We start from the raw sequence: 26302 nt of genomic DNA on the forward strand, positions 1-26302 counted from the left end.
GGTGCTATTAATAAACATCAATAAAGAAACTTAGACAAAACCCTTCGCCCATGTTCATTTACCAACCATAAAAGTGATGTGCTGAGAATTAAAAATTAAGTAGGATTTGCGTTGAGCAAAAGTTTGGCACATTGGGAATAAAACATCAGAATACAAAATAGTGACTAAACACCAAAAGCCCTCACCTTGCTTGTTAGGCTGTCCTCCAAAATCTGTGACCGCCTCTGAACCTTTAACAAATGTTCTTCCCTTTCTTTATATGTCTCTACCATGTGCTGTAGCTCATCTTTCTCCTTGTTAAGTGAAGTGATTCTCTCCAGCTGCTGACACACTTGCTCATTCACTGCTCTTTCAGTTTGTTCCTTTTCTGCCAGTAGCTTGCCATACTCAGCTGAGACACGAGTCAGGTTTTCAGTGACTTCAGTGAGCTGGAAAGAACAAATCAAAACCAGCATTGATATTTGTAATCACCTCTTGCATGGGCAAAAAGAATTTGATGCTTTGGAGAAAAAAAACCAGTAACATTCTAGAGTTCCTAAATTTTCTTGTCCCAGCAATCAGGTTTGTGTTGAAGAGTGTTATTGGATCATCACTCAGAAGCACTGTCTGTACACGTGGGTTGTTGTAAATGGATTGTTTTGAGGAAGACATCCCCAATGGTTTCCTGGTATAGTAATTAAAAAGAGATGTAACGACTTTGCCTAAAAGCCAATCAAATGTCAGTGCTTCTGCCTCAGTGGTAGGTCAGAGTAAACGTGGAAAAACATGCAAGGCATTCTAAATCCATAAAAATGCCTCAATTGCTGTATCCACAGTAGATAAGAGACATTACTGTTTGCTAAAATGAAGCCTAAAATCCACACTGGCTTCAGACATGAAAATAATAAGCAGAGAACAAATTTATAGTAGTGCAACAAATTAAAAAATGAGCTAAGCTGTCTTAAAGTTGCTCAAGGATCTTTAGAATGGCACAGCTACATTATTACATTATTACATTACAGTTACATTATTAGAAGGAAAAAAGTTCAAGACTGGAAAACGCACAGAGGTCAAAGTGCATTGTTGATTCCAAACAACATTCAGTCGTTCAGCAGCAAGACATACTTAGTTATAAAGCATAGGTTTCTTTATCACATTTACTGGAGCCCTACAAACTGAAGTTTGCAGAAGACATGGGCTGCCAAACCCGACTGAACTCCTGCTTTCCTTGACAAAACTGCTTCTGACCTTCTGCTGCAGTTCATCAGTTTTTTCCTTCAATGCCTCTTGTGCCTTCGAGAGCTGATTTTCTTTCTCTGAAATGCTTCCTTTCAGCTCCACAATAGTCTCCTGGTGTTGTCCAAGAGATTCACGAGTACATCTCAACTCCTCCTGCATCTGTGAGTTCTTTGGACACAATTAAAGTACATTAACACCTGAGCAACACTTCCAAAATCTAAGGGAGAAATCCACTAAAGCTGTCCTCCTCCAGGAGGAGGACTGCTTTTATTACCTTGCTAATTGTCTCCTGTATAGTTTCTCTTAGCTGGTCTCTCTCATTCTGGAGATTCTCCAGTTGCTTTTTAAAACCATCATCAACATCATCTCTCTCTGTCTGGGTGCTCACTTCCTCATAGTCATGTGGTTTTGGAATAACATCTGTTCTCTCCATTTTTTCAGATTCTCCTTGATATTCATTGGCCTTTGCTTCCTCCATTTCATGCAATTTCCTTTGTGCCTGGCTCAGCTCTTCTCTCAGAAGAAACAACTCTTGCTCCATGGATTGTCCTTGCATCTGTGGTATCTATTTTGTAAGAGATGCAAGTCAACACATTCAGGAAGTAGCTTTAGGAGAAGTTTATCTGACACCTTTGACAGGTTGATTATGTACTACAAACAGGGCACTGCTTTAGAGAGATTTGCAATTTTTTAGACCATTAAAATTTGACCAAATTCCACATGCAATTCAAGTTTCTTGAAAAAAGGGACATGTAAAAATAAAACTTGAAGCAAGAACTTCATTTAGAAGTTACAGAAGCGGAATTTCACTGTCTTAGCTTAAGCATGGAGGGGAACAAGAACAAAAAAGCCCAACAACAAACCCCTCCCATCTCAAAACTAGAGACCTTATCTGTATTTCTAGTATCAGCAGTACATAATGCTAGGTAGGCCGAGACAGTTATTTACTTGAAATTTCTTTACTGCCCCTTCAATATTAAAATAGATGCACATGCTTTACTTTTCTTTTGAAGTGTATATATACATATCTTTATATATATATACACACACACACACAAGTGCAATCAGCACATGCATTTACAGAAGGTGTTACTTGCAATTTCCCTTTCACTGCCAGGAAAAAAAGTCAGTTCTACGTATACTTTAAAAAAGCAGAATTACCCTTTCCAAATGAGCAATGTTTACCTTCAGCTACTTAATTATAAAAACCACATTCAGGTACAGATCACTGCAGAACATCACCATCCTCTATCACATCAATGTTTTCCTTAGAGAAGAACATTTGTCATATCCTGATACTAGATATCCTTATGTAACAATATGGGTGGCCTATATCTCAAGTACACAATAAATCTGCTGTTTAATGGTCGACAGTCAAGTAACACAACTTTTCTGCAGTGTCTTTTGCAATTATTTCACTCAAGTGAAAGTTTAAATAAGCAAGCTTTCCATTACAGCTTTTGCATCATTACCAGAGTTCCTTCCCCAAACTCTTCTTTTTTCAAAAGTAAAATCTCCAGCTTCTCCTGCAATGAACGGTTCTCTTGGGTAAGGAAAATGATTTGTTCCTTTTGCACCTGAAGCTGATCACTCTCTCTACAGCTGTTACTTTTGGATTTTTCCTCAGCAAGCCGATCTCTCTCTGATGTGATGATTTTAATTTCTTCTGTCATTTCTGAGATCTGTTTAAAAAAAATATGTGAAGGACAGCATTTCCATCAATTCAAAACAAAATTAAATGCCAAAGTTTTGTCTAATTCACCCTCCTACAGTGTTTTTAACATCCAACCACTTTAACCAAAGTAGAAAAGCTTCCAATCCAAACTTGTTATTCAGAAAGTGTGAAAAGCATCAAGGATTCAAAACACAGTTAAGTTCATGCTGTCTACAGAGTGCCTTTTACAAAGCTGGAATCCAAGTTCAAGTACTGATTATTAAATTAAACCTGCACTCATTTGATAAATTGACATTCATTCCAGAGGTGAACAAATCCAATGGGTTACAAAGCTGAGAAAGGTTTAGGATGTTATTAATAAACATCAATAAAGAAACTTAGACAAAATCCTTCGCCCATGTTCATTTACCAACCATAAAAATGATTTGCTGAGAATTAAAAATTAAGTAAGATTTGCGTTGAGCAAAAGTTTGGCACATTGGGAATAAAACATCAGAATACAAAATAGTGACTAAACACCAAAAGCCCTCACCTTGCTTGTTAGGCTGTCCTCCAAAATCTGTGACCGCCTCTGAACCTTTAACAAATGTTCTTCCCTTTCTTTATATGTCTCTACCATGTGCTGTAGCTCATCTTTCTCCTTGTTAAGTGAAGTGATTCTCTCCAGCTGCTGACACACTTGCTCATTCACTGCTCTTTCAGTTTGTTCCTTTTCTGCCAGTAGCTTGCCATACTCAGCTGAGACACGAGTCAGGTTTTCAGTGACTTCAGTGAGCTGGAAAGAACAAATCAAAACCAGCATTGATATTTGTAATCACCTCTTGCATGGGCAAAAAGAATTTGATGCTTTGGAGAAAAAAAACCAGTAACATTCTAGAGTTCCTAAATTTTCTTGTCCCAGCAATCAGGTTTGTGTTGAAGAGTGTTATTGGATCATCACTCAGAAGCACTGTCTGTACACGTGGGTTGTTGTAAATGGATTGTTTTGAGGAAGACATCCCCAATGGTTTCCTGGTATAGTAATTAAAAAGAGATGTAACGACTTTGCCTAAAAGCCAATCAAATGTCAGTGCTTCTGCCTCAGTGGTAGGTCAGAGTAAACGTGGAAAAACATGCAAGGCATTCTAAATCCATAAAAATGCCTCAATTGCTGTATCCACAGTAGATAAGAGACATTACTGTTTGCTAAAATGAAGCCTAAAATCCACACTGGCTTCAGACATGAAAATAATAAGCAGAGAACAAATTTATAGTAGTGCAACAAATTAAAAAATGAGCTAAGCTGTCTTAAAGTTGCTCAAGGATCTTTAGAATGGCACAGCTACATTATTACATTATTACATTACAGTTACATTATTAGAAGGAAAAAAGTTCAAGACTGGAAAACGCACAGAGGTCAAAGTGCATTGTTGATTCCAAACAACATTCAGTCGTTCAGCAGCAAGACATACTTAGTTATAAAGCATAGGTTTCTTTATCACATTTACTGGAGCCCTACAAACTGAAGTTTGCAGAAGACATGGGCTGCCAAACCCGACTGAACTCCTGCTTTCCTTGACAAAACTGCTTCTGACCTTCTGCTGCAGTTCATCAGTTTTTTCCTTCAATGCCTCTTGTGCCTTCGAGAGCTGATTTTCTTTCTCTGAAATGCTTCCTTTCAGCTCCACAATAGTCTCCTGGTGTTGTCCAAGAGATTCACGAGTACATCTCAACTCCTCCTGCATCTGTGAGTTCTTTGGACACAATTAAAGTACATTAACACCTGAGCAACACTTCCAAAATCTAAGGGAGAAATCCACTAAAGCTGTCCTCCTCCAGGAAGAGGACTGCTTTTATTACCTTGCTAATTGTCTCCTGTATAGTTTCTCTTAGCTGGTCTCTCTCATTCTGGAGATTCTCCAGTTGCTTTTTAAAACCATCATCAACATCATCTCTCTCTGTCTGGGTGCTCACTTCCTCATAGTCATGTGGTTTTGGAATAACATCTGTTCTCTCCATTTTTTCAGATTCTCCTTGATATTCATTGGCCTTTGCTTCCTCCATTTCATGCAATTTCCTTTGTGCCTGGCTCAGCTCTTCTCTCAGAAGAAACAACTCTTGCTCCATGGACTGTCCTTGCATCTGTGGTATCTATTTTGTAAGAGATGCAAGTCAACACATTCAGGAAGTAGCTTTAGGAGAAGCTTATCTGACACCTTTGACAGGTTGATTATGTACAACAAACAGGGGCACTGCTGTAAACACACACACAGAGGTGTAATCAGCACATCCAGTTACAGGAAGTGTTGGTTGTGATGTCCCTTTCGCTGCCAGGAAAAAAGTAAATTCTTCCTATGCTTTAAAAAAGCAGAACCACCCTTTCTAGATGAGTAATGTTTACCTTCAGCTACTTAATTATAGAACATTCTTGTGCAGATCAGTACAGATCATTACTATCCTCTATCAAGTTAATATTCTATTTACAGTCAATCATTCTCCTACTAGATGTCTATATATATATATATATATATAAACCAATATGGCTGGGGTATATCTCAGGTAAACCACAATAAACTTGGAGGTACATAATAAACTTAATGAGGTACAGTCAAGTACCATGCTCTTTTCTGCAGTGTTTTTTGCAATTATTTCACTCAAGTGAAAGTTTAAATAAGCAAGCTTTCCATTACAGCTTTTGCATCATTACCAGAGTTCCTTCCCCAAACTCTTCTTTTTTCAAAAGTAAAATCTCCAGCTTCTCCTGCAATGAACGGTTCTCTTGGGTAAGGAAAATGATTTGTTCCTTTTGCACCTGAAGCTGATCACTCTCTCTACAGCTGTTACTTTTGGATTTTTCCTCAGCAAGCCGATCTCTCTCTGATGTGATGATTTTAATTTCTTCTGTCATTTCTGAGATCTGTTTAAAAAATATGTGAAGGACAGCATTTCCATCAATTCAAAACAAAATTAAATGCCAAAGCTTTGTCTGATTCACTCTCCTCCAGTATTTTTAACATCCAACCACTTTAACCAAAGTAGAAGAGCTCCAAAACCAAGTCTTAGGCCTTTACCACATGTTTTGTTTAAATTCTGTTTGGTAGTATCTTCTGTAATATTTGCCAGATTTTTATCTAGAAAATGTCTGAAAGGAAGAAGCCAAAGAATCAACCTACTGGATTATGTTTTATGCGTCTGTTCCAAAGCATGCAAATTCTGAATCCACCACCATTGACTTACAGGTAGCTAACACCCTTCAACAAAAATCCCATCTCCTGTACTGTGGATTCTCCCACCAGATTAACTGTGCCAGGGGAGCACCAGACGATATTCTCAGCACCCTTCTTTGCCAATTATTGAATAAATAGGCACAAAAACCATTTCAGCAGCCTTCTGTATGTTGGGATGTGAGCTGCCATTGACAATCATGTGTTGCACTTCTCATTGGGACTGTTACAAACCATTAGCCTCATTTCTACACTTAAGTAACCCTTATCTCCTCTTCCATTTCCCCATCCAATGCCACCACTCAAATCCATAACCATGGGGCACACTAGTTAAGCAGAGGTTTATTAGAGTGCACATTACATCTTGAAGCTCTCCAGAAACAGCAGCAGCTGGTAAAGACTTGGATTAGGCAGTACTATTTTCTTGCCCACTTGCTACGAAGAGCCTAGAAAGACATGCAGAAGAGACTACAAGAAGATTAACTGGGCTTCTTGTAATTATCGCATGAAGTTTTACCCGTATTTGGAGTTCTTTAATGGTTTTCCCTCGTGCCTCTTCAACACTCAGAATCTGAGATTCTTTTTCAGAAATACTTTTTTCCAACTTCTTGACAGTATTCTGAGATTCCTTCAGAGAATTTTGTGTATTTCTCAGATCTTCTTGTGCCAAGATGTTCTTAAGAATATGAGAGAAAATTGTACAAAGAAAATTTACAAAGAAAAAACAAATATTTTGTAATGTTAGTAAGCATTCCTTGATTAAAAACAACCACATAAACTCCCAATCCTATACATTTTAATATACCTTATTAAAATAATAAGCTTTTTCTTAATATGTATGATCTATTGCTAAAAATGCAAAATTCCTACCATTGAAACAGTGTCCTTTATATCCTCTCTGAGTTGCTCTGTCTCAGCTTGGAGAGACTCCCCTTTTTGCTTCAGGTCATCTCTTTGCTGGGTTAAAGTTTTTATTTCTTCCTGACATTCAGCAAGCTGCTGCAAGACTGCCTGGACCTCTGAATCCTTGGTCTCCAGTCTCAATTCACTAATCCTTTCTTGCTCTTTTAATTGCTCCATTTCATTTAACTTCTGCTGAGTTTGAATAAGATTTTCTCTTAGCTCAAGAAGTTGTTTTTGCTCTGCTGTTTTTTCTTCCAGTTCTTTCATTTTGCTGGAGAGCTTTAGGTTGCAAAGGAAAAGACCAGACACTTTCATTGTAATGCGGAACCCCATTATGTGTACGTGTTCTCACAGATCCTTTTATGAGCTTAGAAAGGATAAGAGATGCTAGCTAGCAAGTTTGTAATTTCTCTTTAAGTCACTGCTTATACTCTTGCCCACATTAAATAAGCATTTGTTTATGGAACTGTCCTGTGATTGCTCCTTAGCAGCAAAAGTCTTACTAAAACACAGCATTAACATGAAACTGTAGCATAGATTAGCAGTTATCAAAACCATAGCTGGAATATGACAACCATAGCAGTGCCCAAAGCTTTGTCAAAAATATGTATATTTAACTTCCTTTTCTTCTTAAATATTTTAATATTTATTTTTCCTTTCTAAAGGTAAATTTCTGTGGCTATACTCTCTAGTTTGAATGAACTTCTGTTCTGAAAGGTCTCCAGTTCCTAATGAGGAAACTTTGTTTCTATGACTTTATATAGAGTAGGTGTGAGCAGCATTGATGGGAAAAAAAATTACGTAATAAAGATATTACTTAAGAACAGGAAAAGAAGAATTAAAAGATTGAATACAGAATGAGAACCTGGAGCAACATGTATTTCTTTACCTGCAAAAAGAGACCATTGAGCTGTGTGGAGGACAGAGCTGCATAATCCTTCAGCATTATACCCCTGGCACAGAATAAGTAATATCCACTCATGCCAGAGGAAGTCAGTGATATTGTCATTTATACCTTTTAAGAGTATTTCTCCAAAACCTCTTTTTTTTTTTTTTTTAACACTATGAATTAATTCCTCAAGTCTCATATGTAAAAAGGAACAAGCTGACACTGACCTCTAATTTCACTTCATCCAAAGTTGTTTTAGACTCTTGTGCTTCTTTCAGCAGACATTCTATTTGGAGCTTCATTTGTTCATTGGTTTCTGATGCAGCTATGTATTTTTGTTCTATTTCTTCATGGAGCTGTTTAACTGCTACATATTGCTGATCAGACTTCACATATTTCAGTTGTGCATCTGCTAGATTGTCTTTTGATTTTTCAATTTCTTCAGTCATGTGTTTAAGTCTCATTTCATTATCAGCTACTTCAGAAAGCAGCTTTTCATTTTCCAATTTTAATAAGCGTAACTCCTCACATTTTTCAAGAATCTGCCAACAGAAAAACAATATAGAGTGTTTTCTAAATCAGTATTTGCCATACCTACCTAATAAAAAACAGGTACATGTGAAGATACAGGAAATAAAGTACAGGCAAACATACACCACAATACATTGGGTTTTACTTTGTTGGGAGGGAACTGTCTAGCAAAGGATCTTTGAAAGACAAGGAAGACAGTCAAGCCCTTTCCCAAGTCTTGAAAAGTCTCTTCTAACTCTTCAGATATTCTTCAATACTTCCCATTTCCTATGTTTGAGCTAAGATTGGACTCCTAAACGGCATATTTACATGTATCAATACTTTCTTCATGATACAGAGATGAAGTTGTTAACATCTAATTATGCTTTGCTGATTAGTGGAAGTAGGCCCCTTGAGGGTTTGGAACTTTTTGCAAAGCATTAATGAGTTTGTAGATTACTTCCCCTGAATAATTTTCACCTGCACATGCTTAGTAGCAAGGGATTCTTAGGACAAAGAAAGTTAGAAAGTGTTTGCAAACAAACCCTTTAAAACATATACAGCATACTTAGTCTACTAAGCCCTTACCTGCCAGGAAATAAAAAAGTTTCCTAACAAGTTTTCCAGAATTTGCAAGGTAAATCTCTCACTTCTCAAGCAGAATTTTTGCTAAGAGATCTTGACATTTTCTCTTTGCCCAATTAGACAAAAAACCCCAGTTTTAGAATAGTGTCCAGGATGAAACACCATTATGACTATACATTCAGGTATCAATGGTGACCATAGCAAATAAACATGCAAATGGTTGGACTAGAAAATCATGATCAATTATAGTAGACAGTGACTAAAAATATGATCTTAAACTTACTCCTAGCTACAAATATGAAATATCTGAGAAGCAACAATTTAACAAACTTAACTGTAAAATCTCAGGTTGACTTATGACAACTTTTGGCTTTAAAACTTCATATCCAATAGGCCTCCATTAGTACATTACCAGTGAAGTACAATACAAAACCAAAAAAAAAGGTTAGATTTTGTTTTACCTCTTTCTTCTGCATCTCAACAGTATTTGGTAGAGACTGAAATTCTGATAGCTCATATACTTGTTTTTGTAGGAGTGCATTCTCTTTCAAAGCATTTTCTAGTTCTCCTTTTAAGTCAGCAGCCTTTTTTTCCAGCTCCACATGAGAGAGCAAATCTAGAGAATTAAGTTTAGACTAATTAGCAAATGCAAGAGAAAAAAGCATGTTTTAAATTAAGCAGAAGACTTATAATGTATATGGATGTCATATCGTTATAATTCCAGAAAAGTATATTTTACTGTGGCCAATAATTAAAAGACTAAGCTCCTGGTCTGAATTCTGTCAGCACTTGTTTGGTTGATATCCAGTTTATTTTAGATTCTCTCCAACAACCTCAATTAACTTGACTGTGCAAAATACAAACCCATCTGTAAACTGAAGTCTTCCAAAAAGTTCAAGGAAGTGCTCAAGTAGTTACTCCATGCCCACAATACCAGATATCCCAGTATATTTATACTGACAGAGTCTCCAAGTATTGAGGAAGACAAGAGCCAAAGCCTTGCCTATCCTCCCACCATTACAGGGAAAAGGGAGGAGGGGGGGAGCAGGGAAAAGGCACCACATGGAACAGTACCTTTTGGAACTTTACCCTCCATGAGCGAAGTCAGTCTTGTGTTTTCTTGAAATAAAGACTGCAGCTCTCTCTGCAAGTCAGCTTGCATTTTTCTGTAACTGCTTTTTCCCGCTTCTATTTGGCTTTGGTATAATTGAACATCCTTTTGCATTTGGTTGTGGTTATTTAAGAGTTCATTCTTCAGGAAAACAATACAACATGCAAGTCACACACAAAATAAAAGTCTTTGTGCTTGACATTTAAATAATGCATCTGGTACATTTTCTGTTGTCACTCTGACCAGCTTTGACCTTGATAAATATGGCAGAATAAGGCAGAATTTAACAACTGCATTCCTGTCAGAATCCTGTAACAAAACATACCTTAGAGGTCAGGGCCATAACTGCTGCTGTATTTTGTCTTTACTCTTTCAAAGCTCAAAGTAAGCTCCATACCACTTCTGAGTTCACCTCTCTTACTCTTCTTTGTTCTCTGGTAAAATTAGGTCTGAAGTCTTATGTCCTAATAATGCCTTAAAGACTGTTTCTTTGCTCACTCTCTCTCCTGGCAAACCTAAAACTAACCACCCACTCCTGTGGAAAAAGCCTTTACTTTCTTTTTATCTCTTTCCTGAAGACCCATTTTCCACAAATTGCATAATAAAACTATTACTTCAAGTATTTGGAGAAAGCTACTAACTAGTGTTCCACCACACTGGTGGCCTTCTTCACTAGTCTGGAAGCATTTGCTACAGCTATAAATGCAGTTCAACAAGTACTTGCCATCTTCTCCTTCAACTCCAAATTTTCACTTCTGAGAAAAGCAGATTCCTTTTTGGCATCCAAGGCTACAGCTTCACTGTCTAAGAGGGATTTGTTCAGCTGCTGAATTTCCTCAATTAGTTTATCAGAATCTCCCTGAAAAAGACAATACTCAAAGAAGTAAAAAACTATATAAAACTATCATAAAGCAAATGTGTTCATTTTACTGTGGTTGAAACGTAAATGCAGGCTTAGAAAACTCAGTAAGTTTACATTAAGAGGAAGAGTAGCAGGCTGTTTGAGAGATGGGATAAAGAACAGTGTTTCCCATAGCTTGACTTCCCCAGAGTACTGCTGTATGATATGTAGTAATTAGCATTTTAAGCTTTGTAAAACAAAATATCCTAACACATCTCTGGGGAAGCAGATGCTTATCATACCCAGGTTATACCTAAACTTAATTCAACTCAGGAAAACCAAAGTGATCTCTCAATCCACTAGAAAACTCAAGTTTACCACTGAGAAAGATGTCTCCTTTTGTTCCACTCTTGCTTTTTGTAATTCTTCTACACGATTCTGTAGTATTTTTATTTTGTTCTCTTTCTCTTTCAGCTGTTCCAGTTTAGAATTTATTTCTGCCTAAAAGATGGGGAGAAAAAAAAAGGGAGAAAGAAGCTTCTAGTGCTCAGTTTGGTTTTTCAGGTTAGAATTTATCAAAACCTACATGGAAAGCATTCATGATTTTTAGAGATATCCTCCTTATAGCTGGTCAGATTAACCAGAGCCCAATGATGTCCAGCTTGTCCTCAGCAGATGCGGTATTTCGAGCTAAACAGACCAGGCACATTTCATACAAGTCTTACTACCTGCAAATTCATGGAGAGGCTCACCTTAAGTTCCTCATTGTACACTTCAGCATTTGAAACAAGATTCTTTAAGTTGGTAATTTCATGCATTAGTTGAATCTGTGGAGCAAATTAAAGCAAAATTGCAGAGGATGTTAGAAAGCACCCACACCGTAGTTTTAGTTGCCAACACCATAAAAACAAGCCAGGTCTATCTTCTGTTTTCTTTTTTATTAGTGGGCAAACCGTGTACATACTCACACATCTACTTAAACAGCTACAAAGCACGATGCTATGTATCCTTTCAAAATGGAGAGATGAGATGCAAAGCTCTGGTTTAGCTTCCCAGTAATTAGAAAGGATTCAAGTACAATTTAATCTGCAATAGTTTGACAAGCAAGAGCAATGTGATCAAAGCAATTAATGCAGAAATTGTACAGATAAGATACTTCAAATTCTAGTCATGTTAAGCAGCTTTTTATGACACAGTGCAGATATTTATGATTTAATCTATTCACTAACAGGAATGAGAAGTGAAACAAGCCATGAACACATTCAGTGGCATTCTCTTAAAGAAGTCACAAGTAGACGACCAGATAGGAGCTTTTTCAATTTCTTTCTTTTGGTCTTTGTTAGAAAAGTTTTACAATAAGCACTCATCTACAAGTACTTATGTATAGTCACAAGCAAAGGTAAGAAAATCCAATCTGCAAGTTTAAGATCAGTGAAAGGCTTTAAAACAAGCACTCTCCTGTGAGTATTCCAATGTAGTTTACCTGTGTAAACTGATATATTTGATCTAATATTTGGTGAAGTATGTGACCTTTCAGTGTTGCTGTAATTAATCTGCTACATGGATATCAATAAATGCTTACATTTTATGGACTGTCTTCAGATATCTGAAAACAAATAATTCAAAAAGCAATGCTTGCAATGGAAACTACTTCAGACATTGCATCTGTTATTAGATACCCAAAAGCTTTGCAGGGGAAAACTGTAATTTAGGATTTGTTAAACATGGAAGATAGCACATTCAGTCTAGCATACAAATCATCTTCTAAAAAGAATCTTAAACACAAGCTAAATGATAATATTTTATAGATCAATTTTCTTTAAGATCCATAAATCATTGTAGGGAACACAATGCAAACAAGCAGTGACATTGTTAAATTGTAACCTGAAATAGCAATGCAAAAGGATGTAACAAACTTCAACATTAGTGTCATGATCAGAGAATATTACATAGACTAATGTGCACGAGTAATGTCCAGCAAAGGTATCAGGAAAGAAATGGAATAATACATCCATGCTTCAATACCTCAAGTTGCTGCTTTTGTTTTTTTGGGTTTTTTTTAACCATAATTTATTTCACAGTCTAGCCTTTAGGCAGGTAGAACCTAATACAAGTAGTAAGTATTTTAGACTACAGAATCGGAGCATAAGCATTTGGACTAACAAGGAACATCTCCAGTAACCACACAAAGAGGTGAAAAGAACTAGAAGTCAACATTTCCTATATTCTAAGTTATCCAGTAGATAACTTCACTTTTTTTTGTGACTTCCTGGCACAAAATACAATGTTTTGATTTTCCAGACATTACTGTTTTTCCTATTATTTTAAAATAATTTTATGACTAAGGTAAAAAATATGTTAAAAGTTAATGCTCACATAGCTCTGACTTTTGGTAATCCATGGACTATCTTGGGTTGTAAGACAAGACATTTCACACAAGAAATATAGGAAATATGGTTTAGCAACCATATTTTAACTTCAAACCAGTTCTAAAATGTATTTAAGCAGCAAAACAACTGCCTCAGAAGTCTAGACTGAAATTCATATCACACATTTATAAAAATAACATAGGTACATATATACACACAAATACATGTTTAACCAGGCTTCAGTATGGAACTCTCCAAAAATTTGTCTGAATTCTACACTCCAAGTAAATCCAGTTTAAGACCTGGGTTTATTTATTCTGTTGCTGAATGGAGCTTATAACACCATCTGTTTGTGAATCAACATCCAAGGCTGAATGTTGAATAAACTGAATAAACTCTAGAAAGTATTTGAGCATAGACAATTCATATCTCTATTTCAATGCCTTACCTCATGATCTTTTTGTGTTTGCTTTTCCAGTGCTTCGAATTCATCTATTTCTGTTTTTTCCTTCAGTTTCTCTTTAATTTCATTTATTTCTGATTTCAACTGCTCATTTTCCAGCACAAGGTTATTGAAGTTAGCTTGCAGGACGTTGACCTCATTTACAGCAATATCCTGAAGAAGCAGCACAAGAAACTTTTAGAAGCTGTTGCTGCAATGTCAGCCCTATTTCTAGAAAATTCAGAACAGACCTACCTTTTCTAGTGCTAATGCTTCACAGAGTTGCACAGATTCTTCAAAGTCTTTCTGAGTCTAGAAAAAGAAGCACTCTCAGTTAGCAGATCTACAAGATCAAGCAAGTTGAGCATTATATTCCTTGTTGCTTGTCTTTTCACAGCTAGTCCTGTTTAAAGACCAAAGTTGACTGGATCATCTGCCACAAACCCATAGAAGCACAGAACCATACCACAGCTCCACAGACATGTCCAAGAGACTTTCTAACCAGTTTCAGTAATTCTGCAGACACAGAATACTGGTGTCCTACAGAAGAGTAAGGCTGATCTTACTGAGAAGCATGTTATGCATATGCATAGTATTAGAAAGTCAAAACAGATTATGATGTTACCCAATTCATGTTAGGACCAGCAATCCATTCTGCTTCTGAAATTTGATCAGGAACCATCAGGGAAGGGCTGTCATATTCCGAATTCTCTAAGGTAGCTGAAAAGAAAGATGTATTAACAAAAGTACCAGTAGGTTTTAAACAGAGCATCAACAATTTTCTCATAAAATAGTTCTACCACATTGGAAACAATCATTCAATGGCAAAAACACAGCACACTGAGTAGGACTTCTGACTCTCATGATTTTCTGTTATGAAAGGGAACACCACTGAAGTCCAGTCCCTATACTTAATGCCAGCCATCTTATCACAAGTTAATGAAGTCTAAACCAAACCTAGAATATATACTTAACTACAGACTAGGAAAAGTTTGACTGTCAAGGAAAGAACCACTCAACAGTAATCTGCAAGACATAAAGAAAAAAAGCCCCAGGAAATTCACATACAAGCAAAAAAGTTTGACTGAAGGGTAGGTAATAAGGATGCAAGAAGATGTAATTCAGCAGCAATATTGCTGAATTGTCCTCTTGTCTTCAGTTCAATTTTCTTAGAAAATTTTTTTCCAATTTTCAGTTTGCTCCTCTTATGAGTCCTTGAATTTCTCTGTCTCAATCTGATATTTGAGTAATGACTTCCTTTTCTTGTTGAGGATTTTGGAATTTTACACGCAGACCCCTCTCCATTTTTTCTCCTCCTTTTTGTGGGGATAACATGGGTCAAATGGATAGTCTGAGTTAAAGAACACTTTCCACAAAAACTGGGGGCTTGGGGTAGGCTGCACAGAAGAAGTGTTTGTGTAGACCCCGCCATTTACCTCACAACTCTAACCTTTGGTTTTAAGAAATTAAAAGCTCAATATTCAGGGAAGGTGGGGTGGTAGAAGCAATTTCCTTGAGAAGCATGTACAAGAACAGTTGGAGTTTTGTTAATTTGTGCTATCAAAGAATCAGCTTACTCCCTTTGGGAAATGTAATGCAATGCTTGCAAAGTTATTTATCAGGAATTTCACAGAATCATGGAATGGTCTGGGTTGGAAAGGACCTCAAAGACCATCTAGTTCCAGCCCCTCTGCCATGGGCAGGGACACTTTCCACCAGACCAGATTCATCAAAGCCTCATCCAACCTGGCCTTGAACACTTCCTGGGATGGGGCATCCACAGCTGCTCTGGGCAACCTGTGCCTCACCACCCTCACAGTGAAGAATTTCTTCCCAATATCTAATCTAAACCTACTATCTCAGTTTAAAACCATTCCCCCCACTATCTCTGCATGTCCCTTCCAGCTTTCCAGTATGCCCCTTTCAGGTCCTGGAAGGCTGCAATTAAGTCACCCTAGAACCTTTTGTTCTTCAGGCTGAACAATCCCCATTTTCTCAGCTTTTTCTATAGGAGAGGTGTCCCAGCCCAGTGATGTCTCTGTGGTCCTCCTCTGGACTTGCTCCAACAGGTCCATGTCCTTCCTGTGCTGGGGACTCCAGAGCTGGACACAGCACTCCAGGTGCGGTCTCAGGAGAGCAGAGCAGAGAAAGGGGCAGTATCACCTCCCTTGACCTGATGGCCATGCTACACATTATTTCACCTGAAGAATAAGACTTATTCTCCCTCTTTATTTGAAAAGCCTTATTTCCAGCACAAGAACTACTGGTATTACCATGCTAAACTCACTTCCCTTCCAGGCAGCATTCTTTGCTGGCAGACGAATGAGACTTCCTTGCAGGCAGCTTTTAAAACGGAGTTCATGAAATATCATCTGATTATAGTGCCAACTAAAGTTAGTTTTTGTATTGTTAGCAAATTAATTTACTTTTTAACTTCGATTTATTAAAAAGGGATTACTTGTGATTTCAAAGGTGATTTGCAGACTTTCCTTATTTTTTCCCCAAAGTTACTTACAATCCTCCACATCTGGTACTGCTGGCAGAGACAACTTCATTTTTTTTGTTTCAGTCAGCATTGCATTTTCAAAGTCTTCAATAAAGCCCACATTTCCCTGGCTTATTTTACCAGGAGCCCAAGTAACTCTTCTTCTTCTCTTGGCCTTTAAAAAAGTATTTACAGAAGAAGTGATAAAACCAAACCACCAGGAAGAATAAATGTTGCCTCAGACTAGTTCTGTATCAGCAGTTAACTAGACAGTATTTTTGCAGTTTCCCCAAAATTATTTGGAAAGCAAAAAAGTCCCTGGAGTCTGCTTATCACAAGGCAACATTGAATTGATACTCTGAACTTAATTTAAAAGTTCGCCCTCTAAAAATATGAAAGAGATGTGAAAATTGCCCATCATACTTACTTTTCATTATTAATATAAACATATGTATTTAATATTACTTTTTGCAAAGTATTTCAGAGTTATCAAGTAAAATCTAGAACAGGTGCTTACTTTAACATTCTGTTTTGAGGCAAAGGAAGCAGAAGTCACCAGCATCTCAGTTAAGTTTCGTATTCTGTCTTCCTGTACTTTTTGAAGGGAATTTTTTTCTTCCAACAGTTGGGCCAATTGGTCCTTTTCCATTGCATGAATCTGAGTTTTTGAAGACACCTTCCATAAAGAGAATATTAATCAAACTGACATTTTAAGAGCAGAAACTACTCCTACAGAAGATACACAATTACTGATATTTAAAAACAACTCTACACATACACTCTTTTAAGTCTGGAAGAGGCATCTTTAAGCATTAATTATGAAACTGACAATTTAGTCTACAATTTTACTGCAGACTTCGTATTTAAAAGTGGTCAAAACTCCCAGAAACAATACAGCCTCAAATTTTTCTATGTACAAAAAAAAAAAAAAAAAAAGCATTCTTTCAAATATAACTCACTACCTGCAGAATGCTGCAAATTCATTATCATTAAAAAAAAAAAAATTCTAAAAGTTTTCTCTAAGGATACTTATAATTTGCAATAAAAAAGTGTGCATAGTTTTATTTAATGCACTAGAACAGTATGTTCAGCATTGTTATTTAATTGTGCTTTATGCTTTATCATCTGTGGTCTAACAAGACTTGCAAGATTGTTCCACAGCTCCACAGGTTTTTAGAGAAAGGAAAACATGAGAGACTACATTGTTTGGTGAGAAGTTGCTATTATTCATTTTCTAAATGCAACTTCCACCTATACATGACCTAAGTTTTTCCAGGGATATTCATGCAGTTGCAACTTCCTGCAACTCAAACTGAAGTTAGACATCAGTAAGGGAGGAGATAATATGAAGTTGGGGTCTTTAACAGACATTCAATCACTTCTTACATTATTTAATTATATTAATTGTTTCTTTTGATCAGTTAAAGTGTGCTGTAAGGCATCACAAATTTCTGTTTCTTAACGATGTTAACCTACTGATTAGGTGTAACCAACTGACAATTCTGTTAGTTGATATCATTCAGTCTTAGCTTTCACACAGAGATGTTGATTATCATTAGTTGTTCCAGACTACACATCACCCTTTCCATTTTGATTCTCTCAAAAAAAATTGCAGATATTGCTTTAAAGAGTTCACCTACCCCTCCAAATTTAACTGCTTTTGGTTTAAAACAGGTGGTCTCCAAATAGCTATCAGTACTAAGGATAGATTTATTTTATTACATACTTCCTCCAGCTGCTTTTTCAAATCTAGAATTTCTTTGCGGTATCTCTTCAGGAGGGCATCATCATCAAGTACTTCATTGACTTTTGGTGTATTCTTCATTCCTTTGGCTGTATTGGCAAACTGGAAGAACATTCTTTCATGGGCAATAGTTCGAGAACAAATATACAAAAAGACTTACTCTGTCCCATATTTCCCAACAGAATTAAAGGGAGAGTTTATTAGATAAAGAGCAGCATATAATAGGACACAAATATTTGAATTAGCATTTTTTAAAATGTATTCTAAGCTTTGAAAAGGTAAGTTTTCTTTGCTTGATACTAATACCTAAAACATGAAGCATAACATTTAAGTAAGAATATCCCATATTATTTTTTATTTAATAAAAAGCTTGAAAGATCATCAAAAAGGAAGACAATCCTACCTAAAGAATATATACTGATCATTAACAGTTCAATTCCTGTAGCGTCTGACATCTTGTGCTAGCAAAGGCTTCTCTAACTATGTTTGGAAAAGGCAAATGAGATAAGAGCAGTTATTTCCTGCCTGCAAAATGAGAGAAGGAGCTTTGTTCCAACTTTCAAAAAGCTCTAGGTAGACAACCTAGCACAAGATGACTGGGAAAAGATGCTGTGTACAAAAAAAAATTTCAAGTTCTGAGTTTACAGAAGCCCTTCAGAAGATCCAAGTCATTAAAGATTCAGCAGATTACATTTTCCACTCCTCAAACCTGTCTACAATGAGTTACTAGAGAACAGGTGAGAAGCTTTACCTGAAGAGTACTGAGTGTCTCATCAAAAGAAACAGGAGTAATTGTACAAATAATAACTGTTTTAGCATTTCCTCCAAGGGAGTTCTGCAGAATTCGAGTCAGCTTGCTGTCTCTGTAATTTATGAAGCTAATAAAAAAGAGGCAACAAAAAAAAAATTCAGATATTTTGCATAGAAAAAATACAGTAAGTATATTTTCTAGAGGTAGTAGGTTATTTGAAACATTTACCTATTTAAGATTATAAATAAGAGACTTTAATTTCTTAGTTTAGCAGTGCCTTATCTTATAACAGGCATACAAACAGTTGCTTACCCAGAAGGGTCATCACAAAGCTTTTTGATAACTTGACCCAGAATGAACAAGCTCCGATTTATATTGCATCCTTCTTTCAGTCGAACACCTAGGTACCACACATACTATTATTATTATTTTAAATTTGAAACAGTATTTAGATGCATTTTCAACTTGTCAAGCTTTTGTGCTATGCTATGCTCAAAAGGATTGTCCAAGAGTTAAATCTCAAGTGCCGCAATGTGCTGTGACTCATCAGCAGGCAGTACCCAAGCCTTTATGATAGCCAAAATGCATTGAAATAAAATAGTAATCAAAAATAAACATTTAGAACCTTTACATAGTAAGCAGCTGGGCCCATAAGAACTACAATTTTGCTGCCTGTTTAAATTTTGCAAATGCCCACATTTACACATACAACAAATCAGCCTTAGATACAAGTTTTAGGTTAGGCATTCTTTGTAAGAGAGAATATTACTTGTGTCCTTCTCAGATCGCTTTTTTCTGATCAAGGCACTTTTGTGCAGCTTCATGCTGTCACTTAACAGACAAGCTTCTTCTTAACTAAAGAGTGAGCCATCTATTCACTCTTCACCTTTACACACAAGCCCCTAAAAAGCTTCTAATGATTTTGCTATTACAGGTACATGTTCACTGAGTCATCTCCATTCTGTTAGTTCAGTGCAGGACTGTTGCTGGGCCTGCAATTCTAGAAAAGGCATATTACTACTTAATTGTTTGCATTTCACAGCATTTACAGTATTTTCCTGAGTAGATAATGCCCTACCAAGCAGAAAGGGCCTTATTTATAAACAATAAATAACACAATAGCACATAGATCAAACAATTTCCTTTTTATCATAGTTTCTCATAAGGGTCAATTAACAGAAGTGGTTGTCAGAGAAGCCTCATTTAACACTCACCTTCAGATCCTGTTTGACTAGCTCTTTCACTGCCTGCCAGATCTACCAGGTTCTGTAAATTCATTAAATATTTCACAGATTAGTTCTGAGGCAGTTTACTTTAAATCCTCCTAATTCTAAGTACCTGCTAAGAATTTCATAAACTAAACTTAAAAAAAAAAAAAAAGAGCAAAAAAAAACCAAGGGGTCTGTCATTACTGGAAGTAATGCACAGCTGCTACACACAACCAATACTTCCAAGGTACATAAGGACATGGAGTAAGTTTGTAGGAACTCTGTTATACCACCCAAATAGTGTTTCAAACTCTTCAGCGCAACAACCTCTGCCCTTGGTCACATAAACACAGTTTCTCAATACAGAAGTGTTAACTACTAATTCCAGCTGTAGGAATCTTTCATGGGAAAGAGCCTAGGTGAGATTATCTAGTGTCCTGGCCTGAGTTGGCTGTATGTCTCTCCTTGCCTGTCATTGTGGAGATAAGGAAAAGAAATTAACTACCAGAGGAAAAGCCTCACTCTGAATCTGGTTCAAAGCCAGCTATAACATTATGGCATCCCATAATGATTTGCCTGACCAAGTAGCCCTCACTTTAGTTGGTTTTTGCTTCAGAGGAGTAAAATCCTGTACTAACTCCACCAAGCAGCAACAGACCAAGAGGGCCAAAATCCCTCTCCCCTCATCCCTGTTACTCATCGTTACTCTGAAGTCAGTTGGAACTGAGATGGGGCAGAGGGGGTGGTGTAGGAAGAGTGGATACCATAAGTTGTGGTAAGCACAAAAAGCAGGTATTAGTTTCTGGAGATACTGCATGAGCAGTGTTTTGAACCAGAGCTTTCTCACATGAAGCCAGAACAGAAAGCTCTTTCCACAATGCATGTGATTAACCTGATGCTATTTCCAATTCTGAGTAAGAGTGCTCATCAGATTTCAGCAGGCTCAAATAGTTTCACACTGGTTCCATTCCCGCAGTTGTTTGAGATCATTTTCTGAGAATCAAGAAAAGGCTGTAGAGAAGGCTTCTGAAACCGTAACATTTCCCTGGAGACGTCCAGTGCTATTCCCCCCAGATTATGGTATTCCATATACCAGTAATCCATTGAAGAGATGCTAAGTGGGGTTACTTCTGAAAAAAATGAATCTTTTGGCCATTGCAGATGTAGAACACTGCATATGTTCTTTCAATAACAACTAAATTTGATGATAAGCAAAGTCTTAAGGTTACCCATTTTACAAGTTATTTCACTGGGCTTGTCAGTGGTCAGAAACAATTGTAGGGGAAGATACATCTAACAAAATGCAAGAGCACTCTGACATAGTTTCTTATGCTCCTGGAAGGGCATAACACTCCCCAGTCTGGCATGAATAACTCTCATGTAGAATTTCCTTTGGTGGGAAGATCTGCTCTAGATAATGCCCCAGGAGTCTCCCTCTATACTTAAGAAACATCTGTCAGAATCAACAATGAAGAGCTTTTCTAAGTCATTATGAAGTACCATTACTCTCTCAAACAAGCAGTAACAGTAAATTCTCTACCTAAGCTGTACTCCAAGAAGGTATTAAATAGACATTTACCAAGTGGGAAACCATGACTGCTCCATCACAGTTTGCATTTGCAGGGTCACTTCGTTCTCTACTTTCAATGATCTAGAAATGCAAAAAAGTGCAGTAAAGTTTTTGTCACTTTGAAAACAATAAAACCACTCCCAGCAGTGAAACAGTTTTTACCATTCTGAAGATGGTGTGAGAACGGCTGCTGTGTTCATTCATTTTTGTTTCTCCATAATGGCGATTTCCTGTCAAAAACCAGTATTAGAATACTTCTGCTTATAATCTGATAAACTGGAGTTAAACAGACAAAGACCACAATTTTAAAACTTTCTGAAAACCTCTGGTTTATGAATATAAACCTAAAAGGATTCTAAATATACCTGATTTATGGTTCTAAATATACCTAATTGACCAACATTTTTTTAAGCTATCAGCTGACATTGTTTAAATACATACTTTCTCCTTTCCTGATCCATTCCATAACTTGTTCTGGGGCAACCACCACTTCTTCAATCAGGTCTTCTACATATGTATTCCTCTATAGAATAAACAAAGTAATAAATTTTACTGAACTCCAAAACCCACTTCAATACATAAAGTTAACATTACCAGCAATTATTATGGTATTTATTCGACAGCTGAATGTCTTTTTACTCCAAACACAAGGCATGGGTAAGGTTTAGACCTTAATCAAAATTGTGGCCTAGGGGTACAAGAATCAAACAACAGAGATTTAGAAAGTTTCCTAAAAACAGAACTGCTGAGTGAAATATCCTTCTTGATATTTTTTAAGGGAATCCAGGAATATATTTCTCAGTAAATCTTATAAGGAGAGAGTTATACAACTGGTAGATTTCCCTTTTTCCTATGTTCCAAACCCAGGATCATTTAAGGCAACCAAAGAGAAAAAACATCCCAAAAACCAAACCAACAATTTTTATTATTTGCTACAAAACTTAATATAAACAAACGGAGGATAGTGTTAATATAGATTTCTCCTTCTATAGTGATCATCTTACTGAATAGTTCTAGTCTCATGGTTATTCTCTGATCACAGTAGAAGAAAAGTGTATCTACTTGGTAGATGATATGAAGATGATGTTAAAGTAACTGTATATGTCAGAAACTTGTAACACATGGAGCTTAACATCATGTTTGTACAAATGTCATTAGCTAAACAACTCTCGAGTCTTTACTGTCAAAGTTAAATAAACTATACCATCCTGGAAAACTTGAAGATTAAGTCTACTTTTATAAAGATGAACTAGCAATAGCAAGCCCAAAGTCACAGTCTTATTCTACTACAAGTGTCCTTCTGTTAATGCTGAAGATAGAATTACACAGTTTGTCCCAGAAAAGTTTTCCACTAGATCCTTCTGAAGGTGGTTTTTTTTTTTTCAACTTCTTTTACTCCAAGCTGATAAAATACTTACACCACATAACATCCACTTACATTAACATCCTCACGAATTCCCAGAGGCTTCTTTTTCCTACTATCGCAAAGCAAATCGGTAATTGTTTCATTGTAGATTTCCATGTAAGAAACCCTTAGCAGGAATTCTCTATCCGGAATCTAGTGTTGAAAGGAAAAAAAAAAACAACCAAACAAAAACGGACGAACTCATGGACATCTTTTAATGCAAGTATTCTTAAACTGGAGATAAAGGTTTGGATACTGTTCCACAGATTTCTTTCCCCTCATCCTCCCTGTACATTAGCAGCTACCGATACAGAATAGTTTTTCTTCTATCCCACCTCTTTCCAGCTGCATTAATGGTATACCACTTCTAATAGGTTATAAAATTAAGATAACTGCCCTACAGAAGCATGACAATAGTTCTCCTACTTAAATGCTGTTTCCATAACCCATTTCCTCTTGCTTAGGCTCTTTCCTCTCTTATATACCTTGTCTTCTCTCTTTGCTTGCTTGGATTTACTTTGCTGCTGCTTATTCCCCTGCCTCCTTGGTAGAGAACGTTGGGGTGAGGAAAGGCTGCACAATGGACTCAAGGAAAGTTTTCTTGCCTTTAGTTACTTCTATAAAACCTATATGGGTACTCTGCACCTCCTTAAAGGAGCAGTGATTATTTCACTTCACTGGTAACAATTACCCGAAACCCTCAAGGCAGAAGCAAGCACTCTGCAAATCATGTTTTGGAAATCACTGCTTTAACATACACTTTCTCCTTACTTTTATTAATATTGAGCAATTAGCAATTCTTTTGTTAGCCTGAAATAAGTAAATATACTGCCATATTCTTCCCACTAAAAAAAAAAGTCTTTAGTTGTTAATTTTTTAGACTTTTAAAATAGCAGAATAAACAAAAAGGTTCACATTATCTTATCTACCACACTAACAAGTGAGTACCTATTTATATTTGTAATCAATGTTTAAAATATTTGGAAGGTTAAGAACCCTCCTCACTTTTGTTCTGATTTGATTTCAACTAATAGAGTCCCATTAACTTTTTATTTTAAACCCTCATCTTTGCCAGGCTGGCAAAGTAACTGCAACATATAGTCCAATATAAATGAATTTCCTTCATAAGCCCCTTGATACTAAAACTAACTTTTATGTAACCATCACAAATACTACTAGTCCTTTCAGTCATTTCAATTTAATAGAAGTGCTCACCTCACAAATAATTTTGAACACATGTTGAATTGCCTTAGGGATAATGCCCATGGAATCTTCATTTCCCATCATTGTGTAAGTCTTCCCTGAAGCAGTCTGTCCGTAAGCAAAAATTGTGCCTAGAAAGATGGTTAAATTTCACCAACTATCTCTGAAATACATCACGAAAAGGATTTAAACACAGTTTTAAAACTTACCATTATAGCCTTGCACTGCTGACTGTATAATTGGAACAGCTACACCATCATACAACTGCTGAGTGTTGTCGCTTGAGTGAAAAACACGATCTTAAAACCAAAAAAAAAAAAAAAAAAAAAAAAAAAAAAAAAAAGCATGTGAATCCACTCTATTGCAAGTCCAAACCAAGCTGTCATTCAGTATTGCTGACTTCAAATCCAATAAATGGGCATCATTGTTTGTAGGGTAGTTCAAAGATAAATATCATTGTAATGCTACTAATGCAAGCTTTTAAAATTTTGTTTTAAAATAAGCATTAAACACAAAATCAAGAAAGACACAATGCACAGTGATGATAGCAAGTAAAAAGAATGATGAACATAGTTAAACAGTCATCCCATTTAATCCTAAAAAGTTATGGCTAATTTATCTACAAGGATTGTAAATCTGACAGGTTAGTTGTTAAACTCCTAGCCTAGTGCATGCTTTTACTGAATCTGTATTTTGGGAGAAATCGTGGTAGTAGGTACATTCATATTAACAAGTAGAGTTGATCAGTAGGAAAGGACTCAAAGGGAGCCAGTGAGTTACGAGGATCTAACATTCATGCTAGTCACTTTTGGGTTCCCCCTAAATGCTCTGGACTAGCCCTTGTTTAGTCTATTTGTAACTGGATTTCACATTAAAAAAATGTGTTCCAAAGGTCACATATTCCAAAGCCACTACAGGATGAATCTGAACAGAGAAAGCAACGTCCAGCAGGAAGCTGACTTCAAAAGCACATCCCAGCACTGCCTAAGCCAGAAATCCCGTATGCCCCAATGGCACTCCTTCCGAATTACGAAACTGGGAAGGTTGGGGGACATTGCAAGAAGCTCAAGGCATTCACCACAGTCGACACGTTCAAGAGTACAGTAGCAAAGGTCCGCATAAGTATCAAAATAAAGCAATTGCTTTCACATTCTTACCGTAACTAAATATTTTGGTACCATTCACGTCGGAAACAGTATTATTCTCACTTCTCCAGTGCAGGGACACTTTATCTCCTGAGGCATTTTCTCTAAAAGAAGAGACACTCTGTTATCTTTATTGAGCGAGGACTCCGCTCCCAAAACGCGGGCCCCTTACCGCGACCCCCTCTCCCCCGGCCACTCGCTCCGCATCCCTCCGTCCGCCTCCCTGCTCCAGGTGCGGGGGCACGGCGGCACCCAGGGGTGCGGAGGGAACCTCCCTCTCCCGCCGGCACGGCGGCTCACCTGGCGATAAGCGGCCGCACACGCACACACACCGTGACGGCGCCCTCGTCCGCCATGCCTCCCTGGGACAGGAGGAGCGGAGCGGGGAGCGGAGCGGGGAGCGGGGAGCGCCGGGAGCGCAGAACACTCGCCCCAACCGCCGCTGGTTTAAACTGCGCGCGGAGCCGCTCCCTATTGGCCCGCGAGGGACGCACGCCGTGCGTGGAGCGTACCACTCGGCAGGAGCTGGCGGGGAGGTGGGTAAGGAAAGGCTGGTCAGGAACGGATGGCTGAGCAGCCCCTGAGCTCTGCTGAGACACCTTTCCCCCCCACGGCTGCCGGCAGCGCCCAGATGGCACCGGCCAGGGAACCGCTAAACCATGTCCTCCCATCCGCATCTGCAGGTCCTTTAAACATCCCCAGGGATGGTGACTCCGGCACTTCCCTGGGCAGCCGTTCCAAGGCTGACAACCCTTTCCATTGAAATTTTTTTCCTAATATCCAATGTGAATCTCCCCTGGTGCAACTTGAGGCTGTTTCCTCTTGTGGAGAGACCCAATTCCCACCTGGCTACACCCTCTTGTCAGGGAGTTGTAGACAGCGATAAGGACCCCCTGAGCCACCTTTTCTCCAGGCTAAACACCCCCAGCTCCCTCAGCCGCTCCGTCTTGAGCTCCAGACCCTTCCCCAGCTCCATTGTCCTTCTCTGGATGCGTTCCAGCATCTCCATGTCTCTTGCAGTGAGGGGCCTAAAACAGCACAGGAT

General features: G+C 37.6%; 1 protein-coding gene across 3 annotated transcripts in view; it reads right to left on the reverse strand.

Annotated features, from left to right (window-relative positions):
* CENPE (centromere protein E) overlaps positions 1–25681 on the reverse strand; it is a 38110-nt gene extending 12429 nt beyond the window's left edge. For 2 of the 3 annotated variants that reach the window (XM_048305004.1, XM_048305003.1), the window contains exons 1-33: positions 25558–25681; positions 25270–25361; positions 24322–24411; positions 24125–24243; positions 22943–23062; positions 21946–22027; positions 21667–21734; positions 21514–21585; positions 19941–19992; positions 19039–19126; positions 18727–18853; positions 17958–18077; positions 16749–16907; positions 16262–16406; positions 14372–14466; positions 14002–14058; positions 13753–13920; positions 11688–11762; positions 11314–11436; positions 10819–10953; positions 10058–10235; positions 9445–9599; positions 8116–8430; positions 6967–7278; positions 6614–6772; positions 5580–5789; positions 4733–5023; positions 4468–4626; positions 3426–3668; positions 2691–2900; positions 1493–1783; positions 1228–1386; positions 186–428 (exon numbers count right to left, since the gene is read on the reverse strand). In XM_048305004.1, coding sequence (XP_048160961.1) covers positions 186–428; positions 1228–1386; positions 1493–1783; positions 2691–2900; positions 3426–3668; positions 4468–4626; positions 4733–5023; positions 5580–5789; positions 6614–6772; positions 6967–7278; positions 8116–8430; positions 9445–9599; positions 10058–10235; positions 10819–10953; positions 11314–11436; positions 11688–11762; positions 13753–13920; positions 14002–14058; positions 14372–14466; positions 16262–16406; positions 16749–16907; positions 17958–18077; positions 18727–18853; positions 19039–19126; positions 19941–19992; positions 21514–21585; positions 21667–21734; positions 21946–22027; positions 22943–23062; positions 24125–24243; positions 24322–24411; positions 25270–25361; positions 25558–25613 — 4968 coding nt within the window. In that variant the 5' untranslated portion in view covers positions 25614–25681. The remainder of the gene's footprint in view (positions 1–185; positions 429–1227; positions 1387–1492; positions 1784–2690; positions 2901–3425; positions 3669–4467; positions 4627–4732; positions 5024–5579; positions 5790–6613; positions 6773–6966; positions 7279–8115; positions 8431–9444; positions 9600–10057; positions 10236–10818; positions 10954–11313; positions 11437–11687; positions 11763–13752; positions 13921–14001; positions 14059–14371; positions 14467–16261; positions 16407–16748; positions 16908–17957; positions 18078–18726; positions 18854–19038; positions 19127–19940; positions 19993–21513; positions 21586–21666; positions 21735–21945; positions 22028–22942; positions 23063–24124; positions 24244–24321; positions 24412–25269; positions 25362–25557) is intronic. The other variant, XM_048305005.1, reaches the window with a different exon arrangement.
* Between the last annotated feature and the right edge of the window lie 621 nt (positions 25682–26302).

The sequence above is a fragment of the Corvus hawaiiensis genome, chromosome 5 (genome assembly GCF_020740725.1).
Source record: "Corvus hawaiiensis isolate bCorHaw1 chromosome 5, bCorHaw1.pri.cur, whole genome shotgun sequence".
Lineage (NCBI taxonomy): Eukaryota > Metazoa > Chordata > Aves > Passeriformes > Corvidae > Corvus > Corvus hawaiiensis.